We start from the raw sequence: 22721 nt of genomic DNA on the forward strand, positions 1-22721 counted from the left end.
GAAAGGTGACATCTACTCTGTATAGTGCATGGATGATTTAAAACTCTTTGCACCAAATGATGAAAATTTGATGGAACAACTGAGATTAGTGAAACGGTATTCCAATGATGGTAAGTGTGCTAAGTGCACATTCGTGGAAGGTAGACCAACAAAAACGGATAACATAAAAATCGACCTAGATACAACAATACAGGAGCTAGAGAATGAAGCATCATATAAATACCTTGGAGTAGAAGAGGGCCACCAAATATGTCAAACAAATGCGCAAAACAATTACCAAAGAATACCTGTGTAGAACGAGGCTGATCCTGAACATATACCTCTCCCCAAGAAACAAAATTGGAGCCATAAACCAACCAACTCACAGCACCATAATAATAAATTGGCCACAAGTGGAAATCAAAAATAGTAGACATCAAACAAGGAAGCTCCTCACTATCCAAAAAATCAATGCATCCCGAGAATGTACCTGCCGAGGAAAGAAGGAGGTGGTGGCCTGAAGGAACTCGATCGAGTGCACAGAGCGACGACTGGAGGATTAGCAGAGTACGTGAAAGGTTCAAGAGAATAGTGAATCCAATTTGTATACAAGCATGAACACAACAAACCAGAAAAGGTATCTTTCACTCACCCTAGCAAAAAAACTTCCAAAAACAGGCGTGGATAGATGTCACACACAAAACCGAAAAAGCAACAAATACAGCCCCAACGATTGCAAAAAAGATAAAGGAAAAATACAAGACAAAATATTAACAGATATATTTACTGACAATTGGGAGAATGACAAAAGAGCAGAGAAATATAAAAAAGAGTTGGACAGATTGGGGATATGCAAAGAAGGATTACTGGAATGGCGAATAAGATGTTGGGCTGGAGAACGAATCATTATAAATGCCCAAGACCAAGGACACTACATGGATGGCATCAAGAAAATGGCAGAACAGAGCCAATCGGACAAGTGTAGGTTCTGTAAGGTAGAAACAGAAAGCATGAGCTGCCTCTTTTCAGGATGTAAAAAAACATGTCAGAACAGCTGTACACACAAAGGCACAACAGGGTATGTGGAGTAATCCATGAGCACACATTATGTCTGGTGTTGGTTTAATGGTTAGGGTGGTGGGCTTGGGATCTGAGGATCCTGAGTTCAAATCCTGTTCAGCTGTTGAATTAATACCAGGTGGGGTTGACTCTGCCTGTCATCCTTCCGAGGTCGGCAAAAATGAGTACCAGCATGCTGGTATCCTGTGTCGGAGTGGCGACCCGTCCAGGATTGTATCCAATAGCCATGGAGACTGCTTGGGCAGTACCAATGCTCTCTACAGAGTATGGTCCCAATGGATGGATGGATGGACGTCTGCAGAAATTTCAATATCCCACTTCCAGAAAACTAATGGAAAAAATGAACCAAAATCACAAATTGAAACTTAGGACATAATTCTCACGTACGACCTGATCATCCTATCCAGCGTGAACATAGAAAACAGAGCACTGCAACCGCACATCGTACTCGGATGTAAAAAGGAAAAGACAGCATTGTTAATTAAAGTTTCAATACCCTGTGATCTTGGTCTAAATAACAAGGACAAATTGCTTTAATTTTGGTGAAGATCTGGATCCACACCTCGACACGATGGTTTTTTAATTTCCAAAGTGATTCTTCACTTTTGAGATGGAAGCCCAAAAATGACATATATATATATATATATATATATATATATATATATATATATATATATATATATATATATATATATATATATATATATATATATATATATATATATATATATATATATATATATATATATATATATATATATATACAGTGGGGAGAACAAGTATTTGATACACTGCCGATTTTGCAGGTTTTCCCACTTACAAAGGACGTAGAGGTCTGTAATTTTTATCATAGGTACACTTCAATTGTGAAATATGGAATCCAAAACAAAAATCCTGAAAATCACATTGTATGATTTTTAAATAATTAATTTGCATTTTATTGCATGAAATAAGTATTTGATCACCTACCAACCAGTAAGAATTCCAGCTCTCACAGATCTGTTAGTTTTGTCTTTAAGAAGCCCTCCCATTCTCCACTTATTACCTGCATGAACTGCACCTGTTTGAACTCGTTATCTGCATAAAAGCAGCTGTCCACACTCAATCAATCAGACTCCAACCTCTCCACAATGGATGGCATCAAGAGAGCCAATCGGACAAGTGTAGGTTCTGTAAGGTAGAAACAGAAAGCATGAGCTGCCTCTTTTCAGGATGTAAAAAAACATGTCAGAACAGCTGTACACACAAAGGCACAACAGGGTATGTGGAGTAATCCATGAGCACACATTATGTCTGGTGTTGGTTTAATGGTTAGGGTGGTGGGCTTGGGATCTGAGGATCCTGAGTTCAAATCCTGTTCAGCTGTTGAATTAATACCAGGTGGGGTTGACTCTGCCTGTCATCCTTCCGAGGTCGGCAAAAATGAGTACCAGCATGCTGGTATCCTGTGTCGGAGTGGCGACCCGTCCAGGATTGTATCCAATAGCCATGGAGACTGCTTGGGCAGTACCAATGCTCTCTACAGAGTATGGTCCCAATGGATGGATGGATGGACGTCTGCAGAAATTTCAATATCCCACTTCCAGAAAACTAATGGAAAAAATGAACCAAAATCACAAATTGAAACTTAGGACATAATTCTCACGTACGACCTGATCATCCTATCCAGCGTGAACATAGAAAACAGAGCACTGCAACCGCACATCGTACTCGGATGTAAAAAGGAAAAGACAGCATTGTTAATTAAAGTTTCAATACCTTGTGATCTTGGTCTAAATAACAAGGACAAATTGCTTTAATTTTGGTGAAGATCTGGATCCACACCTCGACACTATGGTTTTTTAATTTCCAAAGTGATTCTTCACTTTTGAGATGGAAGCCCAAAAATGACATATATATATATATATATATATATATATATATATATATATATATATATATATATATATATATATATATATATATATATATATATATATATATATATATATATATATATATATATATATATATATACAGTGGGGAGAACAAGTATTTGATACACTGCCGATTTTGCAGGTTTTCCCACTTACAAAGGATGTAGAGGTCTGTAATTTTTATCATAGGTACACTTCAATTGTGAAATATGGAATCCAAAACAAAAATCCTGAAAATCACATTGTATGATTTTTAAATAATTAATTTGCATTTTATTGCATGAAATAAGTATTTGATCACCTACCAACCAGTAAGAATTCCAGCTCTCACAGATCTGTTAGTTTTGTCTTGAAGAAGCCCTCCCATTCTCCACTTATTACCTGCATGAACTGCACCTGTTTGAACTCGTTATCTGCATAAAAGCAGCTGTCCACACTCAATCAATTAGACTCCAACCTCTCCACAATGGGCAAGACCAGAGAGCTGTCTAAGGACATCAGGGACAAAATTGTAGATTTGCACAAGGCTGGGATGGGCTACAGGACAATAGGCAAGCAGCTTGGTGAGAAGGCAACAACTGTTGGCACAATTATTAGAAAATGGAAGAAGTTCAAGATAACAGTTAATCTCCCTTGGTCTGGGGCTCCATGCAAGATCTCACCTTGTGGAGCCTCAATGATCATGAGAAAGGTGAGGGATCAGTCCAGAACTACAAGCAGGACCTGGTCAATGACCTGAAGAGAGCTGGGACTACAGTATCAAAGAAAACCATAAGTAACACACTATGCCATCATGGATTGAAATCCTGCAGCGCACGCAAGTTCCCTCTGCTCAAGCCAGCGCATGTCCAGGCCCGTCTGAAGTTTGCCAATGACCATCTGGATGATCCAGAGGAGGAATGGGAGAAGGTCATGTGGTCTGATGAGACCAAAATAGAGCTTTTTGGTTTAAACTCCACTTTCCGTGTTTGGAGGAAGAAGAAGGATGAGTACAACCCCAAGAACACCATCCCAACCGTGAAGCATGGAGGTGGAAATATCATTATTTGGGGATGCTTTTCTGCAAAGGGGACAGGACGACTGCAGCGTATTGAGGGGAGGATGGATGGGGCCATGTATCACGAGATCTTGGCCAACAACCTCCTTCGCTCAACAAGAGCATTGAAGATGGGGCGTGGCTGGGTCTTCCAGGATGACAACGACCCGAAACACACAGCCAGGGCAACTAAGGAGTGGCTCCGTAAGAAGCATCTCGAGGTCCTGGAGTGGCCGAGCCAGTCTCCAGACCTGAACCCAATTGAAAATCTTTGGAGGGAGCTGAAAGTCTGTGTTGCCCAGCGACAGCCCCAAAACCTGAAGGATCTGGAGAAGATCTGTATGGAGGAGTGGGCCAAAATCCCTGCTGCAGTCTGTGCAAACCTGGTTAAGAACGATAGGAAACGTCTGATCTCTGTAATTGCAAACAAAGGTTTCTGTACCAAATATTAAGTTCTGTTTTTCTGATGCATCAAATACTTATTTCATGCAATAAAATGCAAATTAATGATTTAAAAATCATACAATGTGATTTTCAGGATTTTTGTTTTAGATTCCGTCTTTCACAGTTGAAGTGTACCTATGATAAAAATTACAGACCTCTACGTGCTTTGTAAGTGGGAAAACCTGCAAAATCGGCAGTGTATCAAATACTTGTTCTCCCCACTGTATATATAGCACTACATCTCAAATTTATATGCCTGGTGTTGGCTTAATGGTTAGGGTGGTGGGCTTGGGATCCCAGGATCCTGAGTTCAATCCCACACTGCTGTTGAATTAATACCAGGTGGGGTTGACTCTGCCTGTCATTCTTCTGAGGTTGGCAAAATGAGTGATATCCTGTGTCCTTGCTGATATTCTGTGTCGGAGTGGTGACCCATCCAGGATTGTGTCCAATAGCCAAGGAGACTGCTTCGGCACCACCAATGCTCTGCATAGAGTATGGTCCCAATGGATGGATGGATGAATCTCAAATTTTGGACGGATTCGTATGAAACTTGGTGCATGAGTTGGGTAGGTGACAACAACAAGCTGATTAGAATTTGGTTAAGGTATGTATGCAGATCAGCCTATCAGTGGGCTCTGAAGCGTAAACTGTTCATCCTGGTGGAGGTATGCACTCGAACGAGTGCTCTTATAGTTTTCTATTGCTTTCATAAATATTACTGTTTGTAATTTGTTTGTGCTCTTTCCTCGTCCTTATAAAGGGTTCCTGGTGTCAGAATAATAAATGTTAACCTTTGAACCGCTGAATTAAGCTCCCATTCATGATTCTTATGTCTCTCCTTGTTCCTCTTTCTTCTTCTTCTTCTTCTTTTCTTCACAAAAAGAGTGATTTTAAAACGGACACAATTTTTTTTGTTCCAAATAAATTAATTATTAGCTTTCTAATGATACCATCTATATATTAATACTGAAGGACCAATTTTGTACTCCTCCTAGTGGTCGCGTCATGTTTTTCTCGGTACTGTGAACTGAAAGAAACTTCGTACCTGTAAGAGTGCATCGCACATCGTGCCAATAGTCAAACTTCAACTCTGAAGCAGAATAAACACTTTTCGTTTTACATTCGTTTACATGGCGACGTGTAACGTCACCGCTGAGAGGCGTAAGGACGTCATGACATCATCGGTCATTCGCTGACGTCATTACGTCTGTCGTCGACAGACCGTCACCGCTGAGAGGTGCAATTCCATTCCTCGAAAATAGCGTCTGTAATGTAAAACCCTCTTCTGCACATGCTGACTACCTCAGAATGTGAATTTGACACAAAAAATGTAACAAGAAACATTGTATCTTCTATATATTAATACTGAAGGACCAATTTTGTGCTCCTCATAGCGGTCGCGTCACGTTTTTCTCGGTACTGTGACCTGAGAAGTTTTGACACGGTGTTTGTACGTCAAAGTAGACACGTGCACAAATCAGGGGACTTCTTCACAAGGAGTAGTGTACACCAAAAATGTCGTGTACAAGGACGTTTTGTAGGCCTCATTAGGTAAGGCCATGGAGTACATCGACTGGGATCCGGCTCTTACAAGAGACGCCACTGGTTGTCATATTGGGCTCATGGAACGGAATCGGTCTCTGACGGGGTTTCGGCTAGTTTTTATTATTCTATGACAGCAAGAACCTTTTAATAACCCTTCAGAGTTCATAATGAAGCATGACACATGGACTGATGCTTCTCCTTTTAGTAAGAGATGACATGTAATGCCACCATGAACGGAGGGAGCTAGCGTTCCTGGTGATACACATTTATATTGAGAATTTGCATCTCTATATGAGCCGAAACAAACCGAGCTATGAATGTTTTTTAACCACCTAACATCTTCCTGGCTACATCCTGAGTACAACCAGCAAGTTTCAACTCATTCCGTCCAGCGGTTTAGGATTGCTTACAAGACAGACAGTTGCTTTGTGTATATGATTATATATATATATATATATATATATATATATATATATATATATATATATATATATATATATATATATATATATATATATATATATACATACGAGCATGGTGTGCTTATCCATTGTGTTAGCATACAAACTGTTTCCCCATTGTCTCGGGTCGCTCACCTGCATTTGATTATTTATTTTTTTAAAAAAATTATATTTTAATTTATGGATGCTTTCCGACAATTCTGTAAAAAAGTTTTTCCTGGTGTACTGGCTTTGATGTCCATCGGCATGCAAAATTTCAGCTTTCTACGCCACCCGGAAGGTACCGATCTTTAATATCAGTGAGTGAGGCAGTCTGTGGTTAGAAAGAGCTTTATATAATTATATGTACTCGTCGGGTATGCTTACACATTGTAAGAGATAACGAGCCATGCTTTTTTCCTTGTCTCTGGTCGCTCACCTGCATTTTTTTTTTCATTTACGGGCGCTTTCCGACAGTTGTCATCCCTCGCTCCCCGCCCCCCCACCCCGGTTGTATCAGCCTTGATGTCTGTCGGCACGCAAAATTACCATGCTTCCCCATTGTCTTGGATTGCTCACCTCAATTTTTTTCATTTATTATTTATTTATTTCATTTATTTATATTTTTATTTAGAGATGCTTTCTAACGGTTCTGTGATTTCCCCCCTACCCCCCCCCCCCGGTCTATCGGCTTTGATGTCCATCGGCATGTAAAATTTGAGCTTTCTACGTCACCCGGAAGGTCCCTAACATTAATATCAGTCAGTCAGTGAGTGGTTAGAATGAGCTTCTGTACATATATACGAGACTTCCAGATTCACAATGTTTTCAAATGCTGGTTTTTAATAAAGCAATGCACATTGAGTAACCGTGTGCATATTTCATACAAACTGAAAACCGCCATATTTCCTTCTCACTGCAGACAAGTGAATGACCTGGACATTTGCTGTTTTGAGTTTTCCCGCTTTGGGAAGAATTTTGCGAAGTGGTATCGACTTAGCCCCGATGGTTTCATCCAAATGGCTCTGCAACTTGCTTTCTACAGGTAAATTTCCTCATTTGATTACCTCATGTGAGCTGTATTGAGGTGACCTCAAAGTATTTGTCAGTTTGCAAGGAATTGTAGGTAATTTTGCAAGCACAGTCATCCTGCAAAATCACCTGCAGATCCCTGTGTTCTTGGAGCTGTCAAACTTTTTGATGTAAATACAATGGATGTGCTTGTTTGAAAAACGATGTGCAAAAAAAGAGCTTGTGTAATAATATAGTGGATATAATTTCCATTTTTGCACACCATGTTGCACCTGTTAGGTTGCATGGGCATGTTTGTGCCTCGTCTGAAACTGCTACAACGTGGATGTTCCACCTGGGACGTACCGACGAGATCCGGGTGACCATGGAACACACCGTGCGCTTTGTGTGTAGCTTCGATGATGTGAATACCACGGTATGCTTCGTCCCATGACAGGCACTTTCTCAACTTTATTTAGTTTGGTGGATCAGGTTTCTACTTTCCAGTCAAAGCCAAAATTAGACCTCAATTGGACTTTATCCAAGAAAGTAGAAAGCATGTTCCCCTTCCCCTCCCCCCCCACCATTTGACAAGGCTCGTGAAATATATCTTTGTCTTTGTTCTGCCGCAGTCCCATTTGCAGTTCTGCCTGACTATCTCATAGCGATTGATGTATGTATATTGGGCTTCTCTTTGAAAATGTGGAAACTTATTTTAGAGGTAACCAAAATACAAGGAAGATGACTATTTTCTCATATGAATGACTATTGAATTATTATTTAAAATATATATATATATATATATATATATTTTAGATGAAGCAAAGGCTCGTAGAAGAGCAAGAACACAGAATGGCTCTGAATGGAATAGAACAAAAGTAACAGTAGAACGAGGTGAGTTGAAGGATAAAATAGAGGGAGACGAATAAATAATGGCTGTCGGGAGTAAAGAGGGGTAGGGGAGGATGCCTGTGGTGGACTAGATGGATACAAAAACAAACTTTCAGGAGGGAAAACTGGAAATTGGGAATAAGGAGGGATTGGGGAGTGGGGTTAACAGTTTAACAGGGGCACAGTACCTTCAGAAAGTATTCCCACCCCTTGATTTATTTTTCTTCACATTTTGTTGTTTCAGATTGAATTAGAAAATGGATTAAATAAAAACAATTTTTTTTTGTCACCTATCTACACAAAATACCCCATAATGACAAAGTGAAAACATGTCTTTAGAAATTTTTATAAGTAAATTAAAAATCTAAAATGTCTTACATCAATAAGTATTCAACCCTTTGCTATGACACTCCAAATTTTTAGCTCAGGTGCATACAATTGCCTTTGATCATCCTTGAGATGTCTCTTCAACTTGATTGGAGTCCACTTGGAGACAATTCAATTGAATGATCGTGATTTAGAAAGAAACACACCTTTCTATAGAAGGTCCCACAGTTGACAGTGCATGCCAGAGCAGAAACTCCACAATGAAGTCCAAGGAACTGTTCATAAAACACTGAGATAGAATTGTGAGGAGGCATAGATCTGGGGTAGGGTATAAAACAATTTCTAGAGTGTTGAAAGTTCCCAAGAGCACAGCGGGCTCCATCATTAGGAGATGGAAGGAATATGGAACTACCCAGACTTCCTGGAGCTGGCTCTCCGACCAAACTGAGCAACCGGGCAAGAAGTACCTCGATCAGGGAGGTGACCAAGAACCCAATGACCACTCTAACAGATCTACAGAGTTCCTTGGCTGAGATGGGAAAACCTGCCAGAAGGACAACAATTTCTGCAGCACTTCACAAATCGAGGTTTTAGAGGTGAGTGGCCAGATGGAAGCCACTACTGAGAAAAAGGCACATGACAGCAAACCTGGAGTTTGCATAAAGGCATGTGAAACACTCTGAGAGCACAAGGCAAAATATTGTGTGGTCTGATGAGACGAAAATTGAACTCTTTGGCTTGAATAAAAAGCGCGACGTCTGGCAGAAACCGAGCACAGCTCATCACCCATCTAACACCATCCCTACTGTGAAGTATGGTGCTGGCAGCATTATGCAATGGGGATGCTTTTCATGGGCAGGGACTGGGAGACATAAGGATAGAGGGAGAAATGAGTGGAGCCAAATACAGGCAAATCCTTGAGGAGAACCTGCTTCAGGGTGCAAAAGACCTTAGACTGTGGTGAAGATTTACATTCCAACAGGACAATGACCCCAAGCATATAGCCAAAGCAACACTGCAATGGCTTCAGAACAAGAACATGAAAGTCCTTGAGTGGCCCTGTCAAAACCCAGACTTGAATCCCATTGAGAATCTGTGGAAAGACTTGAAGATTCCTGTACACCAATGCTCCCCATCCAACTTGACAGAGCTTGAACAAATCTCCAAGGAAGAATGGGAGAAACTCCAAGTCCAGGCGTGCAAAGCTGATTCTCCAAATTATTGACTTACGGGGCTGAATACTTATGTAAATTGGATATTTCTGTATTTCATTTTTAATAAATTTGTAAAATTTCTTAAAAGATGTTTTCACTTTGCCATTATAGCAAAATTTGTGTAGATTGGTGACAATTTTTTCTAAATTTAATCCATATTAAATTCAGGCTGTAACAACAAAATGTGAAAAAGTCACGGGGTGTGAATACTTTCTGAAAGCACTGTATAAAAGATCATGGTTTTGGATGGAGGAAGACCTGATATGGTAGTAAACAGCTGTCTTGAAGACCTGGAGGGAAGAATAAGTTTGAAGAGAGAATGCGGAAGTTGGTTCCACAGGTGGGAAAAAGAGGAATGAATGAGTGGAGGTGAGAAGTAATGCTGGATTTTGGGGGTTTTGCCAGAAGGGGGTTGATAGTGGATTGTCAGTAGATAGTTCAGGTGTGTCAAGGAAGGACTTTGTACGATGAAGGATGTCGAGGATGTCGACTTGCTTTGGAGGCCAACGTAGAAATGCAAATATATGTAGATATGTCCTGGGAATTGTATGGAATGAAAACAAAATCTGCAAAAGTAATGGAGCTATACTCAGCAATGTTGTGATCTGAAAACTCTGATGTGAAGGGAGCTAAAAAATTTAGGGAATGGAAAAAGCACCAGAATGTTTTAATAATTGAAGTGTGAAGGGGAGCTCATGCTCAAGGCTGGTGAGAGATCTGGGTAACTGCATACATTCACAAGAAAGTTGCTGTGCAGCACCTTTCCACAATTTCATGGATTGGTTGCATTTCATTACATGAATAACAAGACTGAGTATGTAACTATGCAGACCCTCGAGGTGTCTAGCTTTAAGTGGATCTGGATCATGACAGTACACAGGACTGTTTTGGGTGATTCAAGAAAAATCATCATTCTTCTTTCCTACATTTGAGTGTGGGGTCAGCATCATATACCTGTGAAGCATAATGGTTCAGCTATCATTCCTGGGTATTTCTTTATTCGGTCACGTTCACTCTGTCTATGAATGAGCTTTTGGATTTTTCTCTAAAAAGACTCTCACATAATTCAGGAGCATGTTGGTAAAATACGTTCTCAGACTGGACTTTTTCCTGTTTATTCTCAGGATGCAGAAAAGCTTGACCTCATGAAAAAGGCAATTGCAGCTCACAAAGAGAACACAAACCAAGTAAGACAGTCCGTTAATTTTTCACACGTTACCTTTAAATGAGAATTATTTTTAACCACTTTAGATTTTCAGTTACAACCTTACGAGTAAGGTTAAAATGACTTGTAAAAAAAATAAGTTACCATCACTATTACATGTGCCATGCATGTCCTCCAAGGGGGCTCTGAGGGATGTCCCCTCCCCCCCACCCACCCCCACACTCCAAGTAATTTTGAAATTCTAGGCTTCATTTTATGCACTGGCACATTTTCTGGGTTTTGAGAGTGGGCGAGGTAAAATATTTCAGGGTTTCGACTAATTTAATGAGAGAAAAAAAAATCAACAATTAGGCTGAACGTGTGATGTAACTGCAGTTGTGTATCTTTATTTTTGAATGTTGTCGATTTCAGCCAAATTTGGTGTAAAATTCAGAAATTAAAAACTTCATTTTATGCACTTTGCCAATTTTCTGAGTTTGTTTGGCTTCACTGAGATTGGCCAAAGTACTTCATCCTTGAATCAATTGCTTGACTAAAGTTATTTGCTCATGCCAACATGTCGATCTTGTGTGTACGATACTTCTGTGTATTCGCGGTTTATGATTTGCGACATGTTCCTACATTCGTGGGAAATTGCCCTACGTATTCGTGGTTTTTGCAGCGATTATTATTATTATTTTATATTAAATTAAATTATTATTATTTCATGAGCCGTGAGCATAACAGTTCAAAAATATATCTTCCACAAACTATTCACAAAGCAGCTGGATCTACGTCCAGTACATTACTGTACGTACGCAAAAAAACCACATCTTCCACGAGCCGCGAACATGACCTGCTTCCTGTATGTGTATTGCAACTTTGTGGGATAAACATAGTTTTGCAGGACGTCTCACCATGTGCACTTCAAACATATGGTACAGTATGTACTGTGTTGTAGTTTCACGGGATGTCTCGCCAGTGTAACACATCATTCTCCGTGACGCCGTCCTCCGTGAGTTACTTACAGAACGAGAACACCAACAGCATCTATTGATGTATCCAGTAATTACCAGGTCGCTACATATACGGACATTACACAATGGAAGCATTCAGCACATCTTAGTGTAAATCACTATCTTGCTATAAACAGCACCATCTGAGCTGTTACATTTTAAAAATGCTTAGCATAATCTGCCTGCAGATAGGAAAGATATCATGTCCTGTGAGTTAAAGAATGGAAACTTTCAGCATATCTATTAGTGTAATTAGCAGCAAGCTCCATATGGACTAATTACACAATGACATCACTCACCACATCTATTATCAGCTGCTGAACACAGCATCACCCAAAAAATCTCCCACAAACAATGTGCACACTACTCACTGCATCCTGGATCACCATCATTCTCATCCCGTTGCTCTGACCTGTGTAATGCCTCTCGCTCCATTCATTCTTCCAAAATGGCTCGCAAGGATCGAGGCTAACATTGAGAAGATCATGCCTCTAAGCGGACCACTGATCTCTTCTGCCAGACCATCTCTCTGGCACGGGTGGTGTAAGCACGAGTGCGGCGGGTACAAGTGGCACCTCCAGCCCATTTACAGCGAGCAGGGGGTGGTTCCACCACTTCAAGGCACGATATAATTTGCACAACGTCAAGCTCGTAGGGGAGCATGCCTCTGCGGACCACGACGCGGCCAAGGTATTTCCTGCAGAACTCACTAGCCTCATCGAGGAGAAGGGGTACTTGCCGGAGCAGGTCTTTAACGCTGATGAGACTGGCTTGTTTTGGAAAAAGATGCCGATCAGAACGTTCAGCTCACAGCACGAGAGCAACAAAGCAGCTGGCTTCAAGGCCACAAAGGAATGCGTATTCCTTCTCCTCTGCATAAATGCCGAAGGGGAGTTGCTGGTAAAGCCCATGATGCTCTACCGTTCTCTGAACCTGCATGCGCTGAAGAACAAAAACAAGCATGTGCTGCCTGTGTACTGGAGGGCGAACAGGAAGGCGTGGGTGACGTCTGAACTTTTTACGGACTGGCTCAATAACTGTTTCGTTCCTCAGGTCGAGAGGTACCTGGCAGGAAAGGACCTTTCATTCAAGGTACTCTTGCTGCTTGACAACACTCTTAGCCATCCCACGGACTTGAACGGCGCTCACCCGAACGTTGAGGTCATGTTCCTGCCGCCGAACACCACCTCCCTCATCCAGCCGCTCAACCAAGTGGTAATATCAACTTTCAAGACTTATTACACCCGGCGCACCACATTGTCATCATCATCATCATCATCATCTTCATCATTTTGCAAAGTTAGGGGTGCTGTGTTTGTTTAATAAAAAAATGAAACAGTACATGATGATGTTGTTTTTTGTTTTTTGGGGGTTTTGCGGTGTGGTACGGTACGGTTAAGACTTTAAAATGCATTCTTCAATAAACTGGAAACGGTACCTAACGTTGTCGTTTTTTGTTTGTAAGCATCTTTAATGAAACCGTAATCGTGCATTCATGGTTGAAAACATTTTAAACTTAAAAAACTTTCCCCTTTGAACCAGGAACCACCACGAGCCGATAATTCTATCCCCCTTGTCTGTGTTCCACCAATTCTCCAACTTTGGTGGTGTCGCCATTTGCGGCCTTTTTCATGAACCAGGAACTGCCCCGAACCGATAACGTTATCCCCCGTGGCTCCGTTGTAACAATGACAAAACACTCGCGGGGCTGATTTTTCATGGGTCGGGAAATCCCCAGAACCTATCCCCCCATTTCCCATTTAAACAATGCCCCCAACATTCGCGGGGTTTTCCCGGAGCGTATCCCCGTGAATGTCTGGGTCCTGGTGTATATACACACCTACTGTACATATAGTGTATATATTTTGTTAAAAACAATTGTGATTATTTCACCAAAGTGCATCAGTAGTGGGGGATCTTAGTGCAGAAGTGTGCACATCTGGATAAAAGCGTGAATTTTGGCACACAAGTAGTTTAGACCTTTACAATCAAAAAAAATTGATGGAAGCACTTTGACACACCCTTTTTATGGCCGCCATCTTGGATTTCAAGATGGCCATCATCGAAAACCTATTTTATTCTATATCTCCAAAACTAAACCAGCTGGAGAGTTCATTTCAGTGGCTACACCCACATTTATGGGGTCTGGGAATGATATGGACTAACTCTGAAAGGGCTCAGGTGGCATCCATCTTGAATAAGTCAAAAATTCAAAATGGCCGCCATTCGCGACTAACTTTTAATGATATCTTGATAACCAAACAAGCTCGGAAGATAAAATTGGTGTCTACACCCATATTTGTTGGGTCCAGGAATGTGATGAAGTCAATTTTAAATAGCTCAGATGGCAGCTGTATTGAATTTCTAAAAAAAAAAGGCTGCCATGAGCAACATAATACAATCACATCTCAATGCCTGAGCAATTTGCTTATCTTATCTTGATCACCGAACAGGTTAGGAGGATAAATGTGGTATCATTCATATTAATTGCATCCAAGAATATAATTATGTAAATTTTAAAGAACTCTGCTGATAGTCACATTGACTTTCTTAAAAATTCAAAATGGCTGCATTTGCAAAGTACAATCAGTAATATCTCAATAACCAAACAAGCTGAATATTCAATCTGGTTTCTGTATCCTTATTTCTCTGCTCAAGGAATTTTACATAAATACAATATTAGGAAGTCCAACACATTCAGTTTTGTCATCATCTAGTCTAACACAATTAACCAAGATGTCTTCATTTTATATTTTTCAGGGCTTTGGTCATGGTGTAAAGTACAGTTTTCTGCTGAAAAGTAAAGGTAGTACATAATGAAAGCTGCATCTCAAGGGTCCTTGAACTGGAAGTTGTGCTGCTTGTGTCAGCAAGAGACTGATGAGGACGTTCGATGCCCTGCCAATGAGAAGCGATTTCATACTTCATATGAGACATTGGAAAAGGACTTATATGATCTCAAAAATGTGAATGCACTGCCAAAGGGTATGGAAGTGCTAAAGGCCTCCAACATGCTGTCTAACAAAGCTGTGTTTCACAAAAGCTGCAGAACGAACTATAATCAAACGATGGTGAAGCGTGCTGAACTCAAACTGAAAAGAACTTCTGAGGCACAGGTTGAGGTGCAGAGCCCTAAAAAGACTAGGTCAATGGTCACTGCAACTGTTAGTCGTGTTGAACCGGAATGCATTCTGTGTAGACAATATTGAGGGGGAGAGACTACACAAAGCTTCAACAGATGCTGTCGACTCAACTCTCAAGTCTTGGGCAACAAAAAACAGAAATACAGAACTCTTGGCCAAATTAGCCACAGCTTCAGATTTGCATGCAATGGATGCCTATTACCACCGAACTTATGTCAGATTGAAAATGCTGCACAATCAGTGGAGCGAGCTGAATCTGCAACACAGACTGAATCTGAACATTCTTTTAATCCACTTGTTGCAGAGTTGGCAGCATTTTTTTTTGTGTACTTGTCGAGGCTCGTGTGAGAGCTAACACACAACGCACATCAAGGGGGCATGAGACAAGAGGGACGGGAGTGGGAGGGACAAAACAGTGGGGAACAGACACATTAGGAGATCTGTGGAAGGGAGAGGGATGGGACGGGGAACATGGGGAATAGAAGATGGACATTACAGGGACTTTCACGGAGGAAAGCAGGGAATTTGAAGGAAGTGGGCTTGGGTGGATTATCGCGGGTAGAAAAGATCAAGGATTTGGATGGGGGATGATAAGAGGTGGTGGTGAACAGCTGTTTTGAAAGCCTGGAGGGAAGAATGGGAAAGAATAGAGTGAGGGAGTTCATTCCAAAGGCGGGAAAAAAGAGGAGTGAAAGAGTGAAGGTGAGCAGTGATTCGTGATTTTGGTAGTTTTACCAGAAGGGCGTTGTTGGCTGACCTTGAGCGCCCTGAGGAAATGTGGTGGGGACAAATCGCAGAGAGAGCAGGGGGGCAAGGCTGGAGAGGATACAGTAGAAGACAAAGACCACCGACCAACCTGCGGTGATTGAGTGAGAGGCCCAAAGACAAGCATCATTGCGGGAGATGCCGATGATCCGAAATGCCCTGGTTTCTACAGCGTGAAGCCGAGAAAGGTGGGAGGCAGGAGCACCAGCCCAGAGGGGAGAGCAGTACTCCATCAGGCTATGGACAAAAGCTTTGTAAGTGGTCAGGAGCTCAGGAGGGCCGAGGAAAGACTTTGGACGACGGAGGATTCCCAGTCGGCGACTGACTTTGGAGGTGAGGTTTGAAATGTGGCTTTCCCAAGAAAGGACATGGCAGTTAGTGAGACCCAGAACCTTGAAAGAAAGGACTTCTTCCAGAGGATTGTTGAGAAAGTGGATGGGTGGGTTTTCTAAACGGTCCTTTCAAAGAGACATAGTGAGAGTGTGAGATTTGTCTGGATTGAAAGACATGTTCCACGTGTTGGACCAGTTTGTGATTTTATCCAGATCTGCAGTGAGCGAAGAAGCTGCTGCTTGCCGGTCTGAGGAATAATCGATGGTACGGCAGAGGGTGGAGTCATCAGCAAAGAGATATAGAGGATTTTCCAGAGAGTCAGAGAGATCATTGATGAAAACCAGAAAAGAACAGGGCCCAGAACGCTACCTTGAGGAACTCCAGCCTGGACAGGAAGAGGGGATAAAAGAACTCCATTTAGGGCCACACGTTGACTGTGACAGGAGAGAAAGTCTGTGAGCCATGAGTGGAGATGTCCTTGGATACCATGGGAAGAGAGTTTGGTGAGTAAGGCAGGGTGCCAGACTGTGTCAAAAGCACGTGATATGTCCAGGGATACGGCTCGGATTTCCTTTCTGGCATTGAGGACCTCCATCCATTGAAGGGAGAGCAGAAGCAGCATATCCAGGGTAGAGTGACCTGGTCTGAAACCAAATTGATGATCGGAAATCAAGCCATTGGAGAAGAGGAAGGATTTCATGTCTGAAGCGATGATGGATTCCATAACCTTGCTGATGATTGGGAGAAGGCTGATTGGTCTGTAGTTGCAGGGATTTGTTTTTTGCACCTTTTTTATGCAAGGCAGTGATGTTTGCAGATTTCCAAGCAGATGGCAGATGACCTTGAGCAAATGAGAGGGTGAATAGAACAGAGAGAGTGTGAGCAAGAGCAAAAGAGCAGGCTTGGAGGACACGTGGGCTGATGCCGTCTGGACCGGTTGCAGAATCTGAGTCGAGGTTTGACAGCAAGCTCTCCACCTTGTCAGGAGAAAAGGATACAGCGTCCAGGGACAGTTGGGTGCGACTGGGTAAGGTGGGTAGAGAAAGTGATGGGTTTTTGACACAAGATTTAGCTGCAAACACCGAGTTTAGGCATTCAGCTTTTTCACGTGCGGTATCAGCAGTGTGTCCATTTGAGGTAAGGGAGGGGATGGAGGGGGAATATACACCAGAAACAGATTTGATTCGACGCCACCAGGATTTTGAGGAGGGAGAGAGGTTTGAGAGTTCAGACTTGAGATTAGAAAGATGTTGTTTTCTGGCTCTCCTGAGGGTAGATACACACTTGTTCCGAGCTTTATGGAAGGAACTGCGATTGCCCTCAGTTGGGTTTGCGTTCCATGAGGCAAAGGCGAGTTGTTTCAGGACAACTGCCTCGCCACAAGCTTCAGTAAACCAAGGGCAGGAGGAAGGGTAGGACAACTGAAGACGAGAGGGGATAAATCTGTGCATGAGGGAGAGCAAGTTTCTTTTTAAAGAATTCCCAGGATGAGTTGATGTTGGAGAAAGTAGCGATAGGAGACAAGTCTATAAGTTTGAGGGCTGCTTGGAGACCCTGCCAGTCGGCTTGAGTGAAATGCCAGACTCGACGGCGGTGAGGTGGTTCTCTGATAACAGCCAGAGAGATGTCCACTTTGACAAGGACGTGGTCAGAAGAACCAATTGGAGCGGAGAAATGAGCAGCAGATATTGTCAGGGAAATTTGTCAAAATCAGATCCAGAAGAGATGGAGTACCATTGGTTGAGATCCGGCCGGGTAGGGAAGTTGACTGATTGAGTCAGTCCCAATGAGTCGCAGAAAGCTTTTGCTGAGGTGCCATGACAGGTGAGAGAGGTACCCACACCTAGCCAACTGGCATGATGACAATTGAAGTCGCCACATAAGAGGAAGAGAGAGTTTGGATGCGAAGATAGAAGATGGTCCATGTTTTCGTATAGTGAAGTGTAGATGGAGTCATCACTGTTAGGTGGACGGTACAGTACACATATACACATGAGGTGGGAGTGGAGGGGAAGCCTTGGCCAGAGGTATTCCTGGAGGTGTGGGGGAGTGAGAGCAGTGCATGGAGAGTGAGGAATAGAGTCTTTGATGAAGAGAGCAACTCCTCCACCAGGACGAGGCTCAGGTCTGTTTTCCCGGAGGAGGGAGTAACCAGGGAGAGATAATTGGGAGTCAGACACGTCTTGGGGGAGGAAAGTTTCTGTTAGGCAGATTATGTCTGGTTTGTCAGTGGCAACCTGTATGGAAAGATCTGAAAGGTTTGAGGTCCACACTTTTAATGAAGAGGTAGGGGAGGAGGCTTTGGGTGCAGGGGGTGGGGGGGGAGAGGGAGGGTAGGACAAGGGACGAGGAGGGGAGGTAAGTAGGGTAGTTGAAAGAGTGTGGGGGTTTGCAGAATCGCTAGGGGAGGAGGCCGGATAAGGAGGAGAAAAGGCTCTGTGGTGCTGGGGGAAGAAGGAAGTTGAGGATTTGAGGAGGTGGAGTGAAGAGATGGAGGTGAAAGGCAGTAGAAGGAGGCAGCTTTGTGGATGAGAAGGGGGGCAACTTTGAGAAGGATGAGTGAGGGGATGAAAGGTGGGACAAAGGTGAGGGGGGAATTTTTGAGAGAGGTGAGAGGGAGGCTTGGAGGGAGAAGAGTGGGGTGGTTGCTTTGAGAGTGAGAGTGAGGGGTGAGAGAGATGAGTTGGCACTGAAGTTGGAAAAAAAGAATGGTAGGAAAGCAAACATTCATAGCAAACTGGGGTTTTTTAAAGTTTTAGGTCAGAGATGCGATTTAACACAACTCTTGATGGATGCAATAAAGGCGAATTCAGAGAATGGAGAGAAGAAACGCTGTAACAGTTATTGGCGATATATTGTTGAATCAAAGCGTGTTTTCCCTTTGAACGAACTGAAAGTCCTATAACCACTAAAATGAAGGACCTTGGCAGAATTTTTGACCCCAAAAGCATTCACTCCACTCGGTTCAAAGAGAAGCTATTGAAAATTGAGCCTGAAATAATTGAAGCCAGTGAAGGAAGGGGTCGTGCATCTATGTTGTGTTCAAAGGAAACTGCTGGGAAGGCTATTGAGACTGAACTGAAAAGTCAAAATGAAGTGGGCGACAATGAAGCTCGCATGATGGTTCAAACCGCCTTGTTCTTGTGCAAGCAGATTTTGTTTGAACAGAAGCTATTCGATGGACACTTCTATCCTGACTGTTTGAGGTCACCAATCCCAGAATCTTTATTGGCTTTCATGAATGTGGTGCTTCAAGGTCCTACTGGTACTAGTCAGACTGATGTCAACAACAATGAACCAGATCTTAATCAGCAAAGATCACGTGTTGCATGTACTCTATCTCAGCTGATGATTTTCAACACTGCAAAGCGAACACGAGCTGGGGCACAGATGATGCGACATAGCAAGGAACGTGAAACGCCCTTCCCCCTGTACGTTGGATTGAAACTTCACGTTGAGGGCAAATTTAAGCATCAGATTAACGTATTTGAGAAGCTCGGCCTAGCCATCACCTACATTAGAGAGCAGCAGGTCAGCAAATGTCTTGCTGCTGCAGTAAGTGAACAAATCAGGACTAATTGAGTAGTGATTCCAAGTGACATGAGACAGAATGTGTTCACAACTGGGGACATGGACAATATTGATCAGCACAAGCAATCCAACTTGTCAAAAGTTGAGTTCCATGGCACTCTGATTATGTTGACCAATCATGTTTCAAATGAAAACCCAGGTGTTGTCATTGAACCTCTGGACATAAGCAAAGTGGACAAGTCTCAGAGATCCCGATTGCCAGACTTCTACACTATTGTGCCACCTGCAGAGCTTGATGTGCCAAGGTGGTTGCATCAATAATGATACCATCTAATGGTAGTTGACATTTGTTGGAACTGCATCTCTTTGTCAATGATGATTCAGCCGACCAGAGTCGGTCAATATAGCCGCCCGACTGTTCAAAATGTGCAAATGATAGCCGATCAATGATTCGAATAGTTGTCATACTTGAATGTGCTCCATTGATACTGAATCTAAAAACCCGGTGTTAAAGCAGATTGATTTAAGGTACATCATTACCTTTTGCAGTCATGTATGTTTTAAGTTGGGAATGTCAGTTGTCTTTGATATTGTAAATAGTCAGTGAAATGTTATCATGCCAGGCATATTTTCATTCATTGACCTTACTAGCTTGTATCTTTGACATATCATTAAAATTACTAGTGCGGGCCCGTAGGTGTGTGCCAGTATGTGCAGCTTCGTTCCTTTGGCCCTGACCCCCTGCGTGGCCCGGTCGCAATGGCCGGAAACTGCAACACTCCATTTCCGGCAAGGTGACCCCGAGCTGTGGGACGGTCTCACTCCAACCCCACGACATGACACGAATCGCCCACACCGAACTCCGCGCCATGAATCGTTTTGCAAGAACCCCCGGGCCGTGCCTTGATGACCGGCCGAGGCCAACATCGGTCTCGCACACCCGCTCACCCCGACCAGCGCTGGCCAATGCACCCGTTCCGTGTGCGCCAACGTAGCCCAAGCTGCACAACATGCCCACGCTCGATCGCAGCTTCACTGGCCATAGAGGCGAGGGGACGTTTGCCATCCACGAGGACCGAAGGTACGATGTTATGGCGAACCTATGCACAGACAGTAAGATGTGTCCATTCGTGCCAGGCTCCGTATGGTAACAAAGTCACGAGCGGCGCACGGGTCTGCCTTCGAGCACGTGCCATACAGTGCGCGTGGATCTGCCATTACGCACGTGGCCAGCACTCGGGTGATTCTGCTATCGTGTACGCAGGACGAAACCCGATCGATACAAGTCGTCCAGCAATGGGTTGAAAAGTACGTGCTGCCCGCATCATCCCCAACGTGGCGGGGTGTTGTCTTTCTATTATCGGCCTCGGTACGCGTTCCGTGCAGCGTGAGCGTCATGCTGGTTGTGTTTCCTGTGTTGTGGAATACACCATCGGGTGGAAATTACCGCTGCGAGTGCGTTTGGCAGGCTGTGTTTTGCACAGTGGGTTGTGGGTGTAGTGCCTGATTGGCCTTTGCGGAGGACCCATCTCACAGCGAGGGGCGCACATGACTCAGATTTACCTCACGAATAATCAGAAAAGTAGAAATTAAATTAAGAAGAAATGATGTAAGCAAACCCAGCTATGAGATCATCACAACACACGCCCCTGTTGTCCCGCGAGACAAAAGGACTATCTACACGTATATTAATGGAATAACTGTCTTGGGACCACGATCTGTTGGATGCATGTGGTTCCGAGAACCGGAACAATATCTTTCCCTCACCTTTTCAATGCGGGATGACTTTCGGATTTCCAGACCAAGGAGCCATGTGTGATACATCCCAGCACCCAAAGGGTTGCAGTCTTGATGCCATTCTGTCTCGAGGATGATCAAAACATCGTAGGTGCGTGCCTGTAGGTGCGTGCCAGTATGTGCAGCTTCGTTCCTTCGCTCTCGTAAACGACGACTGGATTGGGGCATTGTTTCAACTAGATCGGACCAACCGTATCATAAATGGCCATAACTTGGGAAACACCTGGGAAATGTACTCAGGTCCCCAGCATCAATTGTGACGTCATATCAAACGAAGAAGAAGAATTGTGACGCCCCCACTCTCTCCCCCCTCTCTCCCCCTCTCTCTCCCCCTCTCTCTCCCCCTCTCTCTCCCCCCGAGTCTCGCCCCTCCTCTCTCCCCCTCCTCTCTCACCCCCTCTCCCGTCCCCCTCTCTCGCCTTCTTCTCTCTCCCCTCTCTTGAATTGTGACGCCCTCTCTCCCTCCCCTCTCTTGCCCCCCTCTCTCCCTCTCCTCTCTTGCCCCCCCTCTCTCGCCCCTCTCTCCCCTCTCCTCTCTCGCCCCTCTCTCTGTAAATGTATTCACAAATGTCTACCAAGCACAACAATTAATTCAAACCTTGGGAAAAAAACAGCTTTCAAACCCTTGGGAAACAGCTCTTTCCCTTGGGAAAATTCAAACCTTGGGATTAATTAATAATTTCAACAATTAATTCAAACCTTGGGAAAAAAACAGCTTTCAAACCTTGGGAAACACTTGGGAAACAGCTGAAACGGATGAAGAACGATATCAAACCTTGAAAAGGCACATACTCAGGTCCCCAGCGTCGATTGTGATGTCATACCAAACGAAGAAGAAGAAGAAGAATTGTGACGTCAATCGTGCAAACAAAAAATAAATAAATAAACATTGTGACGTCATTCGTGATGTCATAGCACCGTGTCTTGTCATTGGTTGACAGATAAATGGCCGTAACTTGGGAACCGCTTGTCCGATTAATATCAAACCTTGAAAAGGCACATACTCAGGTCCCCAGCGTCGATTGTGACGTCAATCGTGCAAAAAAAAATAATTGTGACGTCATAGCACCGTGTCTTGTCATTGGTCATAGGTAGGTGCTTGCCCG

At 43.2% G+C, this 22721-nt stretch overlaps 1 protein-coding gene across 5 annotated transcripts in view; it reads left to right on the forward strand.

Moving 5' to 3' along the window:
- The window catches only part of LOC147012759 (carnitine O-acetyltransferase-like), a 78930-nt gene that overhangs the window by 16561 nt on the left and 39648 nt on the right, over nt 1–22721 (forward strand). For 2 of the 5 annotated variants that reach the window (XM_085853926.1, XM_085853924.1), the window contains exons 11-13: nt 7366–7488; nt 7755–7890; nt 11011–11073. In XM_085853926.1, coding sequence (XP_085710052.1) covers nt 7366–7488; nt 7755–7890; nt 11011–11073 — 322 coding nt within the window. Of the gene's footprint in view, nt 1–7365; nt 7489–7754; nt 7891–11010; nt 11074–12506; nt 12534–12566; nt 13065–13099; nt 13484–22721 lie in introns of those variants that run through there. The other 3 variants (XM_085853925.1, XM_085853927.1, XM_085853928.1) reach the window with 3 other exon arrangements.

This window comes from Eptatretus burgeri, chromosome 14 (assembly GCF_056783735.1).
Source record: "Eptatretus burgeri isolate ZD-2024b chromosome 14, Ebu_testis_v1, whole genome shotgun sequence".
In the NCBI taxonomy this organism is placed as follows: domain Eukaryota; kingdom Metazoa; phylum Chordata; class Myxini; order Myxiniformes; family Myxinidae; genus Eptatretus; species Eptatretus burgeri.